This window comes from Littorina saxatilis, linkage group LG7 (assembly GCF_037325665.1).
Source record: "Littorina saxatilis isolate snail1 linkage group LG7, US_GU_Lsax_2.0, whole genome shotgun sequence".
Classification (NCBI taxonomy): Eukaryota; Metazoa; Mollusca; class Gastropoda; order Littorinimorpha; family Littorinidae; genus Littorina; species Littorina saxatilis.
Genome location: NC_090251.1, coordinates 29,772,789 through 29,787,920, shown reverse-complemented (window position 1 = coordinate 29,787,920; position 15,132 = coordinate 29,772,789). Strand labels below are relative to the sequence as shown.

Genomic DNA, 15,132 nt, shown 5'->3' with positions numbered 1-15,132 from the left:
ATATACACCAGGGTAGATCAGTTAGTTTGTAAGGGGGGTGTTTTTAGAATTCAATAGTGTAAATCGAGGTCGCAGAGCGCCCGAGACTGATCAAGGGGCATACACCCACCCCACCCACCCCATCCCCTCTCCTCAACCCAAGAAAAAAAAATCGCACGTGAAATCCATTACACATTTTGAGCACATGTTTCTCTAAGCTATATGTCCACAACTGCAGACAGACAAAAAACGTTGTTTTCTTATTCATTTTTTTTTTATAAGAGTTTTGTCAGTTTTGGGGGGTACCGGGTGGACACATATGACCTTACAGAAAACACTGTAATTCGTAACGTCATCGTAACTGACATTTTTATCTTTAGAAAAGATCAATAAAACATTACTTTGTGTAGTTAAAATAATGGAGTATCACTTTATTATAATACGGTACTTATCAATGTGCATGCCGAAAATTATCCAGGATTGGCGAGAGCGTACACAACAATTATCACTCAACAAGAAGGGCAAAGCCCATACGACTCACATGCTTGACCTTGACAGCAATGACATCATACACTAAGAACTGCTTTACACATTTTTCCTACCAAAATACATGTGACCTTGACCCAAGGTCAAGGTCATGCAACACAAAGCTGTTAATTCAAGACATAGGAAGTACAATGGTGCTTATTGGCTCTTTCTACCATGAGATATGGTCACTTTTAGTGGTTCACTACCTTATTTTGGTCACATTTCATAAGGGTCAAAGTGACCTTGACCATGATCATATGTGACCAAATGTGTCTCATGATGAAAGCATAACATGTGCCCCACATAATTTTTAAGTTTGAAACAGTTATCTTCCATAGTTCAGAGTCAAGGTCACTTCAAAATATGTATACAATCCAACTTTGAAGAGCTCCTGTGACCTTGACCTTGAAGCAAGGTAAACCAAACTGGTATCAAAAGATGGGGCTTACTTTGCCCTATATATCATATATAGGTGAGGTATTCAATCTCAAAAACTTCAGAGAAAATGGGAAAAATGTGAAAAATAGCTGTTTTTTAGGCAACATTTATGGCCCCTGCGACCTTGACCTTGAAGCAAGGTCAAGATGCTATGTATGTTTTTTTGGGCCTTGTCATCATACACCATCTTGCCAAATTTGGTACTGATAGACTGAATAGTGTCCAAGAAATATCCAACGTTAAAGTTTTCCGGACGTCCGGACGTCCGGACGTCCGGACGGACGGACGGACGACTCGGGTGAGTACATAGACTCACTTTTGCTTCGCATGTGAGTCAAAAACGCTGTAACACAAAATTGGCTCGACAGATCATAAACAAATTTGAACACAGCTAACTTCACTATATACCGTTGCAATACGTAAGAAAACCATAACGTGTTTCCTTATTGCTTACTCCACAATTATCCCCGCACCACCCCCACCCCCATATCTTGACTGACAAAAATTGTTGAAAACGTTCATTTGGGAGCCCAGTAGGTCAGGTGGTAGGGAGAAGTGTGCAGAGTTTCATAAAAATCTGTATAGTAGTTTTCTCTGAATCGCAATACAAACACAAACACCCAAACACTTGGTGCCTTTAGTGCACCGATACCCCCTGCCAACCCCTCCCCCCCCCCCCTGATCCAATACCACCCCCCTCCACCACCCGCCCACCCCACTAATCACAAACACACACACACACACACACACACACACACACACACACACACACACACACACACACATACACACACCAGGGTGGATCAAACAGTTTGTAAGAGGAGTGTCAGTATTTATATATCAAGAGTGTACATCGAAAACGCGAAGAAAACCAGACTGTTTTAATTTAGTGGTAAAAACGTTATAACACAAAATGTCATCACAAATTAAACCACATTTGAATACAGATAAGTTCACTGTTCACAATACCTGTAACAATTTTTTTTAAAGCGTTTCCTTTTTTCTTACTCAAAAATGTTTCCCGCCCCACCCCATATCTTGGCTGAAAAAAGGTGAAGATACAAATCATTTGTGAGCCTAGCAGGTCAGTTGGAAGAGCACTGACCCAAGTGTTTGAATGCGGGTGAAGGGGTGGGGGTCAGAACACTTGTTTGCAAGGTTACATAAACATCTGTCCCGTAGTTTTGCCTGAATCGCACTACAAACAATTAGTGTCCTTAGTGCCCCGGCGCAATCCCAACCCACCAACCACCCCCCCCTCCCTCGTCAACTTTTGATCACACACACACACACACATACACACACACACACTTACTCTCACACACAGACACACACACACACACACATTGACACACACAAACACGCGCGCGCTTTCAAGCGCACACACAAATTGAGTGAGTCTTTGCTCGCCACTGCTTGTACTAAAACGCTGAAATCCACCTTACAATGAAAAATAGAAAAGAAAACACTTTTCTATAACGCAAGTCATGATTTACAGCTCAAAGCGATTTACAATTCCAACAAGAAAATTGGTTGATTAAAGTGTTATTTAGTATAAATATAATTTAAACTCTCTTTTTACTGTGCCTGAGGCTGGTGGGTACCACCAGTCACAACCCCTCGGTCTGCATGCTTTTATGGTGCATTTGTGTCTTAAATTGTGAGCTGATGTCAGGCATGTTTGACTGACCAGCAGTGGGCCGCTCACTTGGCTTTTTACCTGCGCCCGATTCGCAGCAGCGCTCTTCACAAGCTCTTAGAATGGAATCCAGCGGAGATCCTTTTCGGTTCGACAAATGGTCTGCGCAGCTCCCCAGCACGGTGGCGGAGGAACTTTCTAAAGAGGGCTTTGACAGCAAACTAGCCCTCCTTCACGCCACCAAGGAGGACATTAATTCGCTCAAACTCAAACGCGGCCACCTTGTCGCTAAAATCAACATGGCCGAAGCAATGTTTTCATAAAAGCAGCGGTATTGTACGGGCACATGTTGAATTTGGGTTACATGTGTTGCAGAGTATTTGAAAATCCGTAGGCATAAAAACATGCAAAGCAGAGTGATAGGTCCCTGTTGTGAATATAGTCAAGTGGATAAATTGATTACTTATGTTTCACACTAGTTTTGCTGTTACAGCAGTCACTCTCATGAACGGCCGTTTGCGCAGCGTTCCATTGTTGTGGCAGCAGCCCTTGGTTGGTACGGGAACGGGACAAAGAACGGTTGTGTGGACTTTTGACACCGACAAACTGAAGAATGAACAGATCTATGAGGTAACCGTCTCAATGGTCCAGGCTCAGGAAACAAATAGTATATATGGCCTGGGGCGATTGTAGCTTCCCTTCTTCGTGTCCAGCTCTCTCTCTCTCTCTCTCTCTCTCTCTCTCTCTCTCTCTCTCTCTCTCTCTCTCTCTCTCTCTTTGCGAATATGATTTTGAAGCGTATTACATAAAGTCGGTATCTGATATCTAAAGTCCTGATATTTTGGATGCGGAGGAATTTTTCCTGGTGATGATCTGAGGTAACGGAATTGTTCATGCATTCTGAGGGAATTTGACAGGTATCGGGGTGTGTGTGTGTGTGGGGGGGGCTTTTGGTGTGGGGTAAATGATTAAAACGCTTGCACCCTAACTATGAAAGCAGCCACACGCATACTCACAGAGGCACAGAGGCACGCATGTTTGTGTGACGGTTTGCACGAATGACCATTGAAAATTAGTTTTGATAAAAACAAGCGACATTTCTTTTGAGCACACAGGTGCTCAGCCAATGTGTATTGAAACTTTTTCAATTATCCCAAAATGTCATAACGTTTGGCAATATAATTATTTAACAACAACAAAAAGACTACCGGATTCCGTACATAAAAAAGTCAGGGGCTGTAATAACAATTCGCGGCATTAGACTGCGGGAGCACGGACCTACATTCTAATGGATGGCTGGCTTTGGATCTAGGTCACTTTAGTGGGAATATCGGTCAACTTCGAAACCTGAGGACCAGCCACTTCCGGTTCCCCTTTCAGAGTAATGAGATTGCTGGGGCCGTAGAATTTTTCATCCAGTTTTGTCCTTTTTTTTCTCCAAAATTGATATTAGTCGGAAGAAACAAGCACACGTGTGACACATGTGGTGGGGGTATTTCCCGGCGAGTTTTCAGTGTTGTTGTTGTTATTGCGAAGCGAAGCGGCTTCCCAGTGCGGAAGGCAGTCAGTTTGTGCATCAAACAGTGTTGTTGTGATGGATGGATGAGTGAGTGATGAGGGTGAATGAGTTAGTTAAACTGTGACTGAATATCTATTGATTGATTGATATTAAAGTGAACATTAGGGGGGGGGGGGGTTCGAAATGCACCATTGTGCACTCGCCTTGATGTAAGGAACACTACTGCAGTCTCCAACAGCTTCAAAGTGGGTTAGACAGGCTCTTGATAAAGACTGAGGCAAAATGTGCCAAATCACACATTGTCTTGAAAGAAGGAAAAATCTTCATTTGTCACCTTTCTGCACTTTTTTGACTTTGAGTGCATAGCCACAATGGTCACAGACAAGATGCATCAACCAGATTTGAAAAAGACCCCAAACTGAACTTGTTATGACTATTTGTAACCCCTCTCACCTTTTTGACTTGGCCGTACCCAAGCAAAAAGGCAAAAAAAATCATAACTAATTCCGTGTTGACTTTTTGGTGGGGTGGACCTATTGTTCCAGACTCGCCTTGATTAGAGCAACACTAGTGCAGTGTCCAACAGCTTTTAAAATTTGTTTTGACCTCTTGACAATGTACATGTCAACAATCCCTGACTATCCCTGACTGTTGTATAGTAAGAAAAAAATCTTCATTTTTCCCCTTTCTCCACCTTTTTGAGTGTCAGTGCATAGCCACAATGGTCACAGAAAAGATGCAGCAAACAGATTTGAAAAAGACCCAAAAGTGAACTTGTTATGACTATTTCTAACCTTTCCTACCTTGTTCACTTGGCCGTACCCAAGCCAAAAGGCTAAAAAAATCATAACTAATTCCATGTTCACTTTTTGGTGGGGTGGACCTATTGTTCCAGACTCGCCTTGATTAGAGCAACACTAGTGCAGTGTTCAACAGCTTTTAAAATTTGTTTTGACCTCTTGACAATGTACATGTAAACATGTACATGTAACCCTAATCCCTGACTGTTGTGCAGTGAGAAAAAATCTTCATTTCTCCCTTTTCTCCACTTATTTGTGTGTCAGTGCATAGCCACAATGGTCACAGAAAAGATGCATCAAACAGATTTGAAAAAGACCCAAAACTGAATTTGTTATGAATATTTCTAATCTTTTTTGGACTTATAAAAATTTGTCCAAAAAAAAACAACACCCAAAATCTTCATTTTTCCCTTCTTCAAAATTTGTCCCAAAAAAAACAACACCCAAAATCTTCATTTTTCTCTTCTTCACTTTTTTGACTGTCAGTGCATAGTAGCCAGAATGGTTACAGAAAAGATGCAGCAAACAGATTTGAAAAAGACCCCAAACTGAACTTGTTATGCCTATTCACCTTTTTGACTTGGCCGTACTCAAGCAAAAAGGCAAAAAAAAATCATAACTAATTCCATGTTGACTTTTTGGTGGGGTGGACCTATTGTTCCAGACTCGCCTTGATTAGAGCAACACTAGTGCAGTGTCCAACAGCTTTTAAAATTTGTTTTGACCTCTTGACAATGTACATGTACGAGAGGGCACGGATTCGGCGGTTCGCCGTGTCGAGTCAACTTCATATAGATCTGTGTAGGCGATCAACAGCCCCAGCCGATCTGGATCTGTTCAAGTCAAAAGTAAAGTCAAGGATACGAAGAAGTTTACCGAAAAACATCGATCCCAAGGACTCATGTTGTAACTTTTCAAAGCAGTTACATTCAATCAAAGCTCTATCCACATTAAACCGAACGGGAATCGTCGAAGATCCACGCAACTTCACTGCAATGTCGAAAACGAACTCATAATGTCACCGCAGATCTATAGTTGGTTTTGGTTTTGTGTCGCAGCAAAGAAACGAAGCAAATCTCCGGCTTTTAGACTATTTCACACTAAAAAAACGTTCATTTAGCGGGTTATTAAAATATATTTCTTTGAGGTTGCAAGGCAATGGCATCGCTGAGATGTACTCCTTCGAACACACGACACAGGTTAGAAATTGACTTCATTTGGGCGCTTTTTACGGCCAAAACAGAGTGAGCTTTTTGACGGGTTTATGGAAAAATCACTTCGGGGGCAGGTCTAAAATCCCGTGTACAGTGCCAAATCATACATCATTCAAAAGAGCAAAGTATGTTCTTTATTCTAACATATGGGCTAGGGTAAGTCATAGATATAAATAGACAGTGTCTGTCTATTATATCTGTAGGCAAGTGTATTCCATTCCTTCGATAGTCTCGTCATCTACACTTGCGTGAACAATGCAATTTTGAGTCTGTTTTGCATAAAAGACCTGCGAGATTTGTAGAAGTCAAAACAACAACTTACAGTCCAGCCTCTCAACTTTCGTTCCATGCAATTTGTTTGTCTGTACGTATAGACTGAGGGGTGCCCCGAAATGATTTGTAATCACAACATTCACAGACTTCAAATACGCCATTGAAAACTCGTCCACGTGCGTTTTAGATATACTTGGGACTAAAACTGTCGTACCTACCAAAGGCCGCTTCGCGTAAGAAAATGACTACCAGAGTCGCAAGGCTCGGGATTTTTTTTACAAGAAATTTATATTTCGTTGTTCTAATGAATATGAAGATATGGCGAGTTGAAAACGCCGATTCTTTCGCCAGAAACACGTCTGTTTCCACACCGGAAAGAAGGAATGGACTGAGCTACTAGAAGCACGGCGCCGTGCGTACAATCGATCGAATGATGTTATTCACACAATACCACTTGGCGATCTCTAAAAAATCATTTAAAAACGAACTAGTTGACATGTAATGAAACTATTTACTGAAATCAAGAAGTATCTTAGTTCTAGCCGTGCATATGACACACCCTTTCGCGAAAGCACACTGAACCGTGCGTATACGCATTCGCACCCGCAAACCACCAACCCAGGCGGGTTATCCAGATCCAGATCCAGATCCAGATCCAAGGGAAGTAACTCAGTGAGTATAAACATGAGCAAGAACCGCAACCCGAACACACTCGTAACACCTTAAGGCGTAAGGGTCACCCAGATTGTCGGACCAAAACTGTTATTTTTTTATTCAGTCACTTGTAATCAATGAATTGGCTTGATATTTGGTAGTTTTCTTCAAAAATCATTATATTTTCAGAAAACATCAAGTTTGAATGCCTAAATTAAGTAGAACAACTGAAAAAATTATTTAGTTCGTAAAAAAATGGGCAAAATAAACCTGCAAAAATGCTAATTTTAGCATTTTTCAATGCACTCTTGGGGAAAAAGTATGTGTCCAATTGAAAAATAAATTGGCACTCATATTTAAAGCATCATTACCTACAGTATGTTCTAAACGCTTTCTGTTTTGTTGGAAATTTTGCTTTTAGTAGCATTAGCAAAGAATACTATAATTCTATATATTATTATGATATATCACACAATCAAAAAAATTCTATTTTTCTGATTATCAGCTTCATCTCAGAACAAACTCTAGCCAGTCCAGTGAACATTTGATGTGCAAAGTTTCAATGGAATAGGTGAATATTTAAAAAAGTTGATCATGCAGACAGTGTAGCTGCTCTGTGATTTCGCGCAAACTTTCACCACATAAAACATGATGATTTTCTCAAAAAGTTGACTCTTTTCACAGTAGGCTCGATAATTCGCTGCGAAATTCACTTTCAATGCACGAAAGCCGCCATCTTGCCGTCAACTGTAGGGAGCAGTCGTTGTACGGTTGTTGTAAACCAGAGAGACAGGTTAGGCTTATTATTTTCCAGCAGCTCAGCGCAAATAGGATTGTTGTTATTTTAGATATTTCGGCCAGTGATTTTTAATTCCCACCAACCTACTTTGAGCACTTATTGCAAGAAAACTATGTATGCTAGAGACAAAATGTAAACTGCACATGAAAATAGAGATATTTTTCTAGCTTTTGGCAACATCATAATTTAGTATATCTGAAAAACGATTTTTTTCCAAATTCTGGGTGACCCTTACGCCTTAAAGTGAACTCGACTTAACAGCAAAGACCAATTTCTATCTTCCGTTTTTGCCACGACGACAAATGGCTCCATTTTCCAGCCGGAACGTCTCGCAAAGGCCTCGTCCCGACTGTGTGAGGGGAAAAAAAGAAGGTCACCGTCACTTGTCGTCGTGCTGAGTTGTCGGGCGTTTTCCCCGCAACCTCACTAATGTCTGTAAATCTACCTCCACTTTCAGATTTCTTCCATCATTTTAAGGCCTATTTTGTTCTAAGCTTTTGGACGTCTTAACAAGTCGCGTAAGGCGAAAATACAACATTTAGTCAAGTAGCTGTCGAACTCACAGAATGAAACGGAACGCAATGCAATTTTTCAGCAAGACCGTATACTCGTAGCATCGTCAGTCCACCGCTCATGGCAAAGGCAGTGAAATTGACAAGAAGAGCGGTTTAGTAGTTGCGCTGAGAAGGATAGCACGCTTTTCTGTACCTCTCTTCGTTTTAACTTCCTGAGCGTGTTTTTAATCCAAACATATCATATCTATATGTTTTTGGAATCAGGAACCGACAGGGAATAAGATGAAAGTGTTTTTAAATTGATTTCGACAATTTAATTTTGATAATAATTTTTATATTGTTAATTTTCAGAGCTTGTTTTTAATCTAAATATAACATATTTATATGTTTTTGGAATCAGAAAATGATGGAGAATAAGATAAACGTAAATTTGGATCGTTTTATAATTTTTTTTTATTTTTTTTACAATTTTCAGATTTTTTAATGGCCAAAGTCATTAATTAATTTTTAAGCCACCAAGCTGAAATGCAATACCGAATTCCGGGCTTTGTCGAAGACTACTTGACGAAAATTTCAACCAATTTGGTTGAAAAATGAGAGCGTGACAGTGCCGCCTCAACTTTCACGAAAAGCCGGATATGACGTCATCAAAGACATTTATCAAAAAAACGTTCGGGGATATCAATCCCAGGAACTCTCATGGAAAATTTCATAAAGATCGGTCCAGTACTTTGGTCTGAATCGCTCTACACACACGCACGCACGCACACACACACACACACACACACACATACACCACGACCCTCGTCTCGATTCCCCCCTCGATGTTAAAACATTTAGTCATAACTTGACTAAATGTAACAAGTCGCGTAAGGCGAAAATACAATATTTAGTCAAGTAGCTGTCGAACTCACAGAATGAAACTGAACGCAATGCCATTTTACTCGTAGCATCGTCAGGCCACCGCTCATGGCAAAGGCAGTGAAATTGACAAGAAGAGCGGGGTAGTAGTTGCGCTAAGAAGGATAGCACGCTTTTCTGTACCTCTCTTTGTTTTAACTTTCTGAGCGTGTTTTTAATCCAAACATATCATATCTATATGTTTTTGGAATCAGGAACCGACAAGGAATAAGATGAAAGTGTTTTTAAATTGATTTGGACAATTTAATTTTGATAATAATTTTTATATATTTAATTTTCAGAGCTTGTTTTTAATCCGAATATAACATATTTATATGTTTTTGGAATCAGCAAATGATGGAGAATAAGATAAACGTAAATTTGGATCGTTTTATAAATTTTTATATTTTTTTTACAATTTTCCGATTTTTAATGACCAAAGTCATTAATTAATTTTTAAGCCACCAAGCTGAAATGCAATACCGAACCCCGGGCTTCGTCGAAGATTACATGACCAAAATTTCAACCAATTTGGTTGAAAAATGAGGGCGTGACAGTGCCGCCTCAACTTTCACGAAAAGCCGGATATGACGTCATCAAAGACATTTATCAAAAAAATGAAAAAAACGTTCGGGGATTTCATACCCAGGAACTCTCATGTCAAATTTCATAAAGATCGGTCCAGTAGTTTAGTCTGAATCGCTCTACACACACACACACACACACACACACACGCACGCACACACGCACGCACATACACCACGACCCTCGTTTCGATTCCCCCTCGATGTTAAAATATTTAGTCAAAACTTGACTAAATATAACAAGTCGCGTAAGGCGAAAATACAATATTTAGTCAAGTAGCTGTCGAACTCACAGAATGAAACGCAATGCCATTTTACTCGTAGCATCGTCAGGCCACCGCTCATGGCAAAGGCAGTGAAATTGACAAGGAGAGCGGGGTAGTAGTTGCGCTAAGAAGGATAGCACGCTTTTCTGTACCTCTCTTAGTTTTAACTTTCTGAGCGTGTTTTTAATCCAAACATATCATATCTATATGTTTTTGGAATCAGGAACCGACAAGGAATAAGATGAAAGTGTTTTTAAATTGATTTGGACAATTTAATTTTGATAATAATTTTTATATATTTAATTTTCAGAGCTTGTTTTTAATCCGAATATAACATATTTATATGTTTTTGGAATCAGCAAATGATGGAGAATAAGATCAACGTAAATTTGGATCGTTTTATAAATTTTTATTTTTTTTTTACAATTTTCAGATTTTTAATGACCAAAGTCATTAATTAATTTTTAAGCCACCAAGCTGAAATGCAATACCGAAGTCCGGGCTTCGTCGAAGATTACTTGACCAAAATTTCAACCAATTTGGTTGAAAAATGAGGGCGTGACAGTGCCGCCTCAACTTTCACGAAAAGCCGGATATGACGTCATCAAAGACATTTATCAAAAAAATGAAAAAAACGTTCGGGGATTTCATACCCAGGAACTCTCATGTCAAATTTCATAAAGATCGGTCCAGTAGTTTAGTCTGAATCGCTCTACACACACACACAGACAGACAGACAGACAGACACACGCACATACACCACGACCCTCGTTTCGATTCCCCCTCGATGTTAAAATATTTAGTCAAAACTTGACTAAATATAAAAAGGGGGTTTGGAGGGGGAGGGGGGGGGGGGGGGGCAGTGTATTTGAATGAGGGTGAACATAGTTTTAATATGAAACAATGATCCTCGTGCCCCGGGATGAAACCCAGGTAAAAGCACCGTGCTGTTTTTACATTTAGTCAAGTTTTGACTAAATGTTTTAACGTAGAGGGGGGAATCGAGACGAGGGTCGTGGTGTATGTGCGTGCGTGTGTGTGTCTGTCTGTGTGTGTGTGTAGAGCGATTCAGACTAAACTACTGGACCGATCTTTATGAAATGTGACATGAGAGTTCCTGGGTATGAAATCCCCGAACGTTTTTTTCATTTTTTTGATAAATGTCTTTGATGACGTCATATCCGGCTTTTCGTGAAAGTTGAGGCGGCACTGTCACGCCCTCATTTTTCAACCAAATTGGTTGAAATTTTGGTCAAGTAATCTTCGACAAAGCCCGAACTTCGGTATTGCATTTCAGCTTGGTGGCTTAAAAATTAATTAATGACTTTGGTCATTAAAAATCTGAAAATTGTAAAAAAAAATAAAACTTTATAAAACGATCCAAATTTACGTTCATCTTATTCTCCATCATTTTCTGATTCCAAAAACATATAAATATGTTATATTTGGATTAAAAACAAGCTCTGAAAATTAAATATATAAAAATTATTATCAAAATTAAATTGTCGAAATCAATTCAAAAACACTTTCATCTTATTCCTTGGTTCCTGATTCCAAAAACATATAGATATGATATGTTTGGATTAAAAACACGCTCAGAAAGTTAAAACAAAGAGAGGTACAGAAAAGCGTGCTATCCTTCTTAGCGCAACTACTACCCCGCTCTTCTTGTCAATTTCACTGCCTTTGCCATGAGCGGTGGACTGACGATGCTACGAGTATACGGTCTTGCTGAAAAATGGCATTGCGTTCAGTTTCATTCTGTGAGTTCGACAGCTACTTGACTAAATGTTGTATTTTCGCCTTACGCGACTTGTTACATTTGGTCAAGTTTTGACTCGACTCAATATTTTCAGATATACTGGGAATCGAGACCCCTAGACCCCCTCCCCCGCCCCCCCCTCCACCCCCCTCCAGCCCTATGAGGAGAGCTCACCACTTCGCTGAGGGTAATCTCGGGCACGCTTGGGATGGGTTGGAACGACTCGTTTTTACATTTAGTCAAGTTTTGACTAAATGTTTTAACATAGCGGGGGAATCGAGACGAGGGTCGTGGTGTATGTGTGTGTGCGTGTGCGTGTGTGCGTGTGTGTGTGTGTGTGTGTGTGTGTGTGTCTGTGCGTGTGTGTGTGTGTGTGTGTGTGTGTGTCTGTGCGTGTGTGTGTGTAGAGCGATTCAGAGTAAACTACTGGACCGATCTTTATGAAATTTTACATGAGAGTTCCTGGGTATGATATCCCCTGACGTTTTTTTCATTTTTTTGATAAACGTCTTTGATGACGTCATATTCGGCTTTTTTTAAAAGTTGAGGCGGCCCTGTCACATCCTCATTTTTCAATAAAATTGATTGAAATTTTGGCCAAGCAATCTTCGAGAAAGGCCGGACTTTGGTATTGTATTTTAGCTTGGAGGCTTACAAATTAATTAATGACTTTGGTCATTCAAAATTCGAAAATTGTAATTAAAATTATTTTTTTTATAAAACGATCCAAAATTACGTTCATCTTATTCTTCATCATTTTTTGATTCCAAAAACATATAAATATGTTATATTCAGATTAAAAACAAGCTCTGAAAATTAAAAATATAAACATTATGATTAAAACAGCGCAACCACTACCGCGCTAAACAGGCTCATCAATTTCACTGCCTTTTGTACAAGCGGGGGACTACGGTCATTGTGAAAAAATGAAGTGCGTTTAGTTTCAATCTGTGAGTTCCACAGCTTGACTAAATGTAGTAATTTCGCCTTACGCGACTTGTTATTCATTTTTCTTAATTTTGTTGTTGTTGCGATCGAGAAGCTCTTGTGACAGATCAGGGGACACCTTGATCAACAACCCCCCCCTCTCTGCCCCCCCCCCCCCCCCGCCCTATGAGGAGATCTCACCATTTCGCTAAGAGTCATCTCAGGCACGCTTGGGATGGGTTGGAACGACTCGTTTTTACATTTAGTCAAATTTTGACTAAATGTTTTAACATAGAGGGGGAATCGAGACGAGGGTCGTGGTGTATGTGTGTGTGTGTGTGTCTGTGCGTGTGTGTGTGTGTAGAGCGATTCAGAATAATCTACTGGACTGATCTTTACGAAATTTTACATGAGAGTTCCTGGGTATGTTTTTTTTCATTTTTTCGATAAATGTCTTTGATGACGTCATATCCAGCTTTTTGTAAAAGTTGAGGCGGCACTGTCATACCCTCATTTTTCAATCAAATTGATTGAAATTTTGGCCAAGCAATCTTCGACGAAGGCCGGACTTTGGTATTGCATTTCAGCTTGGAGGCTTACAAATTAATTAATGACTTTTGTCATTTAAAATCTGAAAATTGTAATTAAAATTATTTTTTTATAAAACGATCCAAAATTATGTTCATCTTATTCTTCATCATTTTCTGATTCCAAAAACATATAAATATGTTATATTCGGATTAAAACCAAGCTCTAAAAATTAAAAATATAAACATTATGATTAAAAATACATTTCCGAAATCGATTTAAAAACTATTTCATCTTATTCCTTGTCAGTTCCTGATTCCAAAAAACATATAGATATGATATGTTTGGATTAAAAACACGCTCAGAAAGTTAAAACGAACAGAGGTACAGAAAAGCGTGCTATGCAGCACAGCGCAACCACTACCGCGCTAAACAGGCTCGTTAATTTCACTGCGTTTTGCACGAGCGGCGGTCTACGGTCATTGTGAAAAAATGCAGCGCGTTCAGTTTCATTCTGTGAGTTGCACAGCTTGACTAAATGTAGTAAATTCGCCTTACGCGACTTGTTATTCATTACATTTAGTCAAGTTTTGACTAAGCGTGTTATTCTGCTCAGCGCAACCACTACCGCGCTATTCTGGCTTGTCAATTTTACTACCTTTCCCACGAGCGGTGGACTGACGATGCTATGAGTATATATACGACCTTGATGAAAAATTGCAGTGCGTTCAGTTTCATTCTGTGAGTTCGACGTCGACAGCTTGACTAAAATTAATGGTGTATTTTCGCCTTACGCGACTTGTTTTTCTTAATTTTGTTGTTTTTGCGAGACGCTCTAGGGACGGATCTGGGGACACCTTGATCAACGCCCCCCCCCCCCCCCCCTCTTCTCCCTAAACCGTCCTATGAGGAGAGCTCACCACTTCGCTGAGAGTCAAGTCGGGCACACTGGGAATGAGTTGGTGCTTGGTGTGGTCCAAGGCTTCGTGGATCTCGAACAGGCGGTCAACCATGCCCTGCACCTCGTGGATCGTGTTTATCTTCTCTTCTCTCAGCTCCAAGAGCTTGGCGTTCAACCTGAATATTATCCCTTATTTGTTATATATATATATATATATATATATATTGGAACAAAAACCACACACAAAAAATACATGAATATATATGTTATATTTTGTTGAGATTTTTTTTTTAAACAAAATATAACATTTTACATAGATCGAGACAGTCGTTGTTCTACGAGACAGCAAATGTCATAGTTTGTTCAAAAATACAATTAACATTTACGTGTCGATCTATTTTAGCTAGATTTCCTTTCGTTCTTTTCGATTGAACGCACATAAACACGCACTCTTTTAAAGTCCCGGCCAGCCGCCCAGATATGACTTTTAGTCGGCCTCTGACGTCACATGCTGTGCAAATAAAGAAATCACGGAATACCCGAACTGAAGATGTTTTGAAGTCGGGTTCAGTTGAAATGGGTATCAAACTTGATTTGAAGCGTCTTCCCAAACATTAACAAAAAATAAACCACAAAAAAACCAAATGTGAATCAAACTTTCCCTACATAGTACCTCGAACGTTGTACACAACCTTTATGGATGGCAGACATTACAATTTATTCGCTAAGTTCCTGGCCCCAAATCAAGCTCACTCTCTCTGCGCGGTCAGGAGGCGTTGCTCGCAGCCCTCGAGTCGCGCCGAGCCGTCGGCCAAGGTGAGTCGGTAGGAGTCCGGCACGATGTATTTGCTGTCGGACTTGAGGTGTCGGTCGCCCATGGTGTCGTACGCCTCCTGGATGGCCGCG

At 40.1% G+C, this 15,132-nt stretch overlaps 1 protein-coding gene across 2 annotated transcripts in view; it reads right to left on the bottom strand.

Annotated features, from left to right (window-relative positions):
* The window catches only part of LOC138971134 (cilia- and flagella-associated protein 44-like), a 236,935-nt gene that overhangs the window by 171,810 nt on the left and 49,993 nt on the right, over window positions 1-15,132 (bottom strand). Inside the window, exons 16-17 of one of the 2 annotated variants that reach the window (XM_070343764.1) lie at window positions 14,980-15,132; window positions 14,246-14,402 (exon numbers count right to left, since the gene is read on the bottom strand). The exon at window positions 14,980-15,132 is cut by the window's right edge and continues 98 nt beyond it. The exons of the other annotated variant lie outside the window; for it this stretch is intronic. Coding sequence (XP_070199865.1) covers window positions 14,246-14,402; window positions 14,980-15,132 — 310 coding nt within the window. The remainder of the gene's footprint in view (window positions 1-14,245; window positions 14,403-14,979) is intronic. 2 annotated transcript variants of the gene reach the window in all.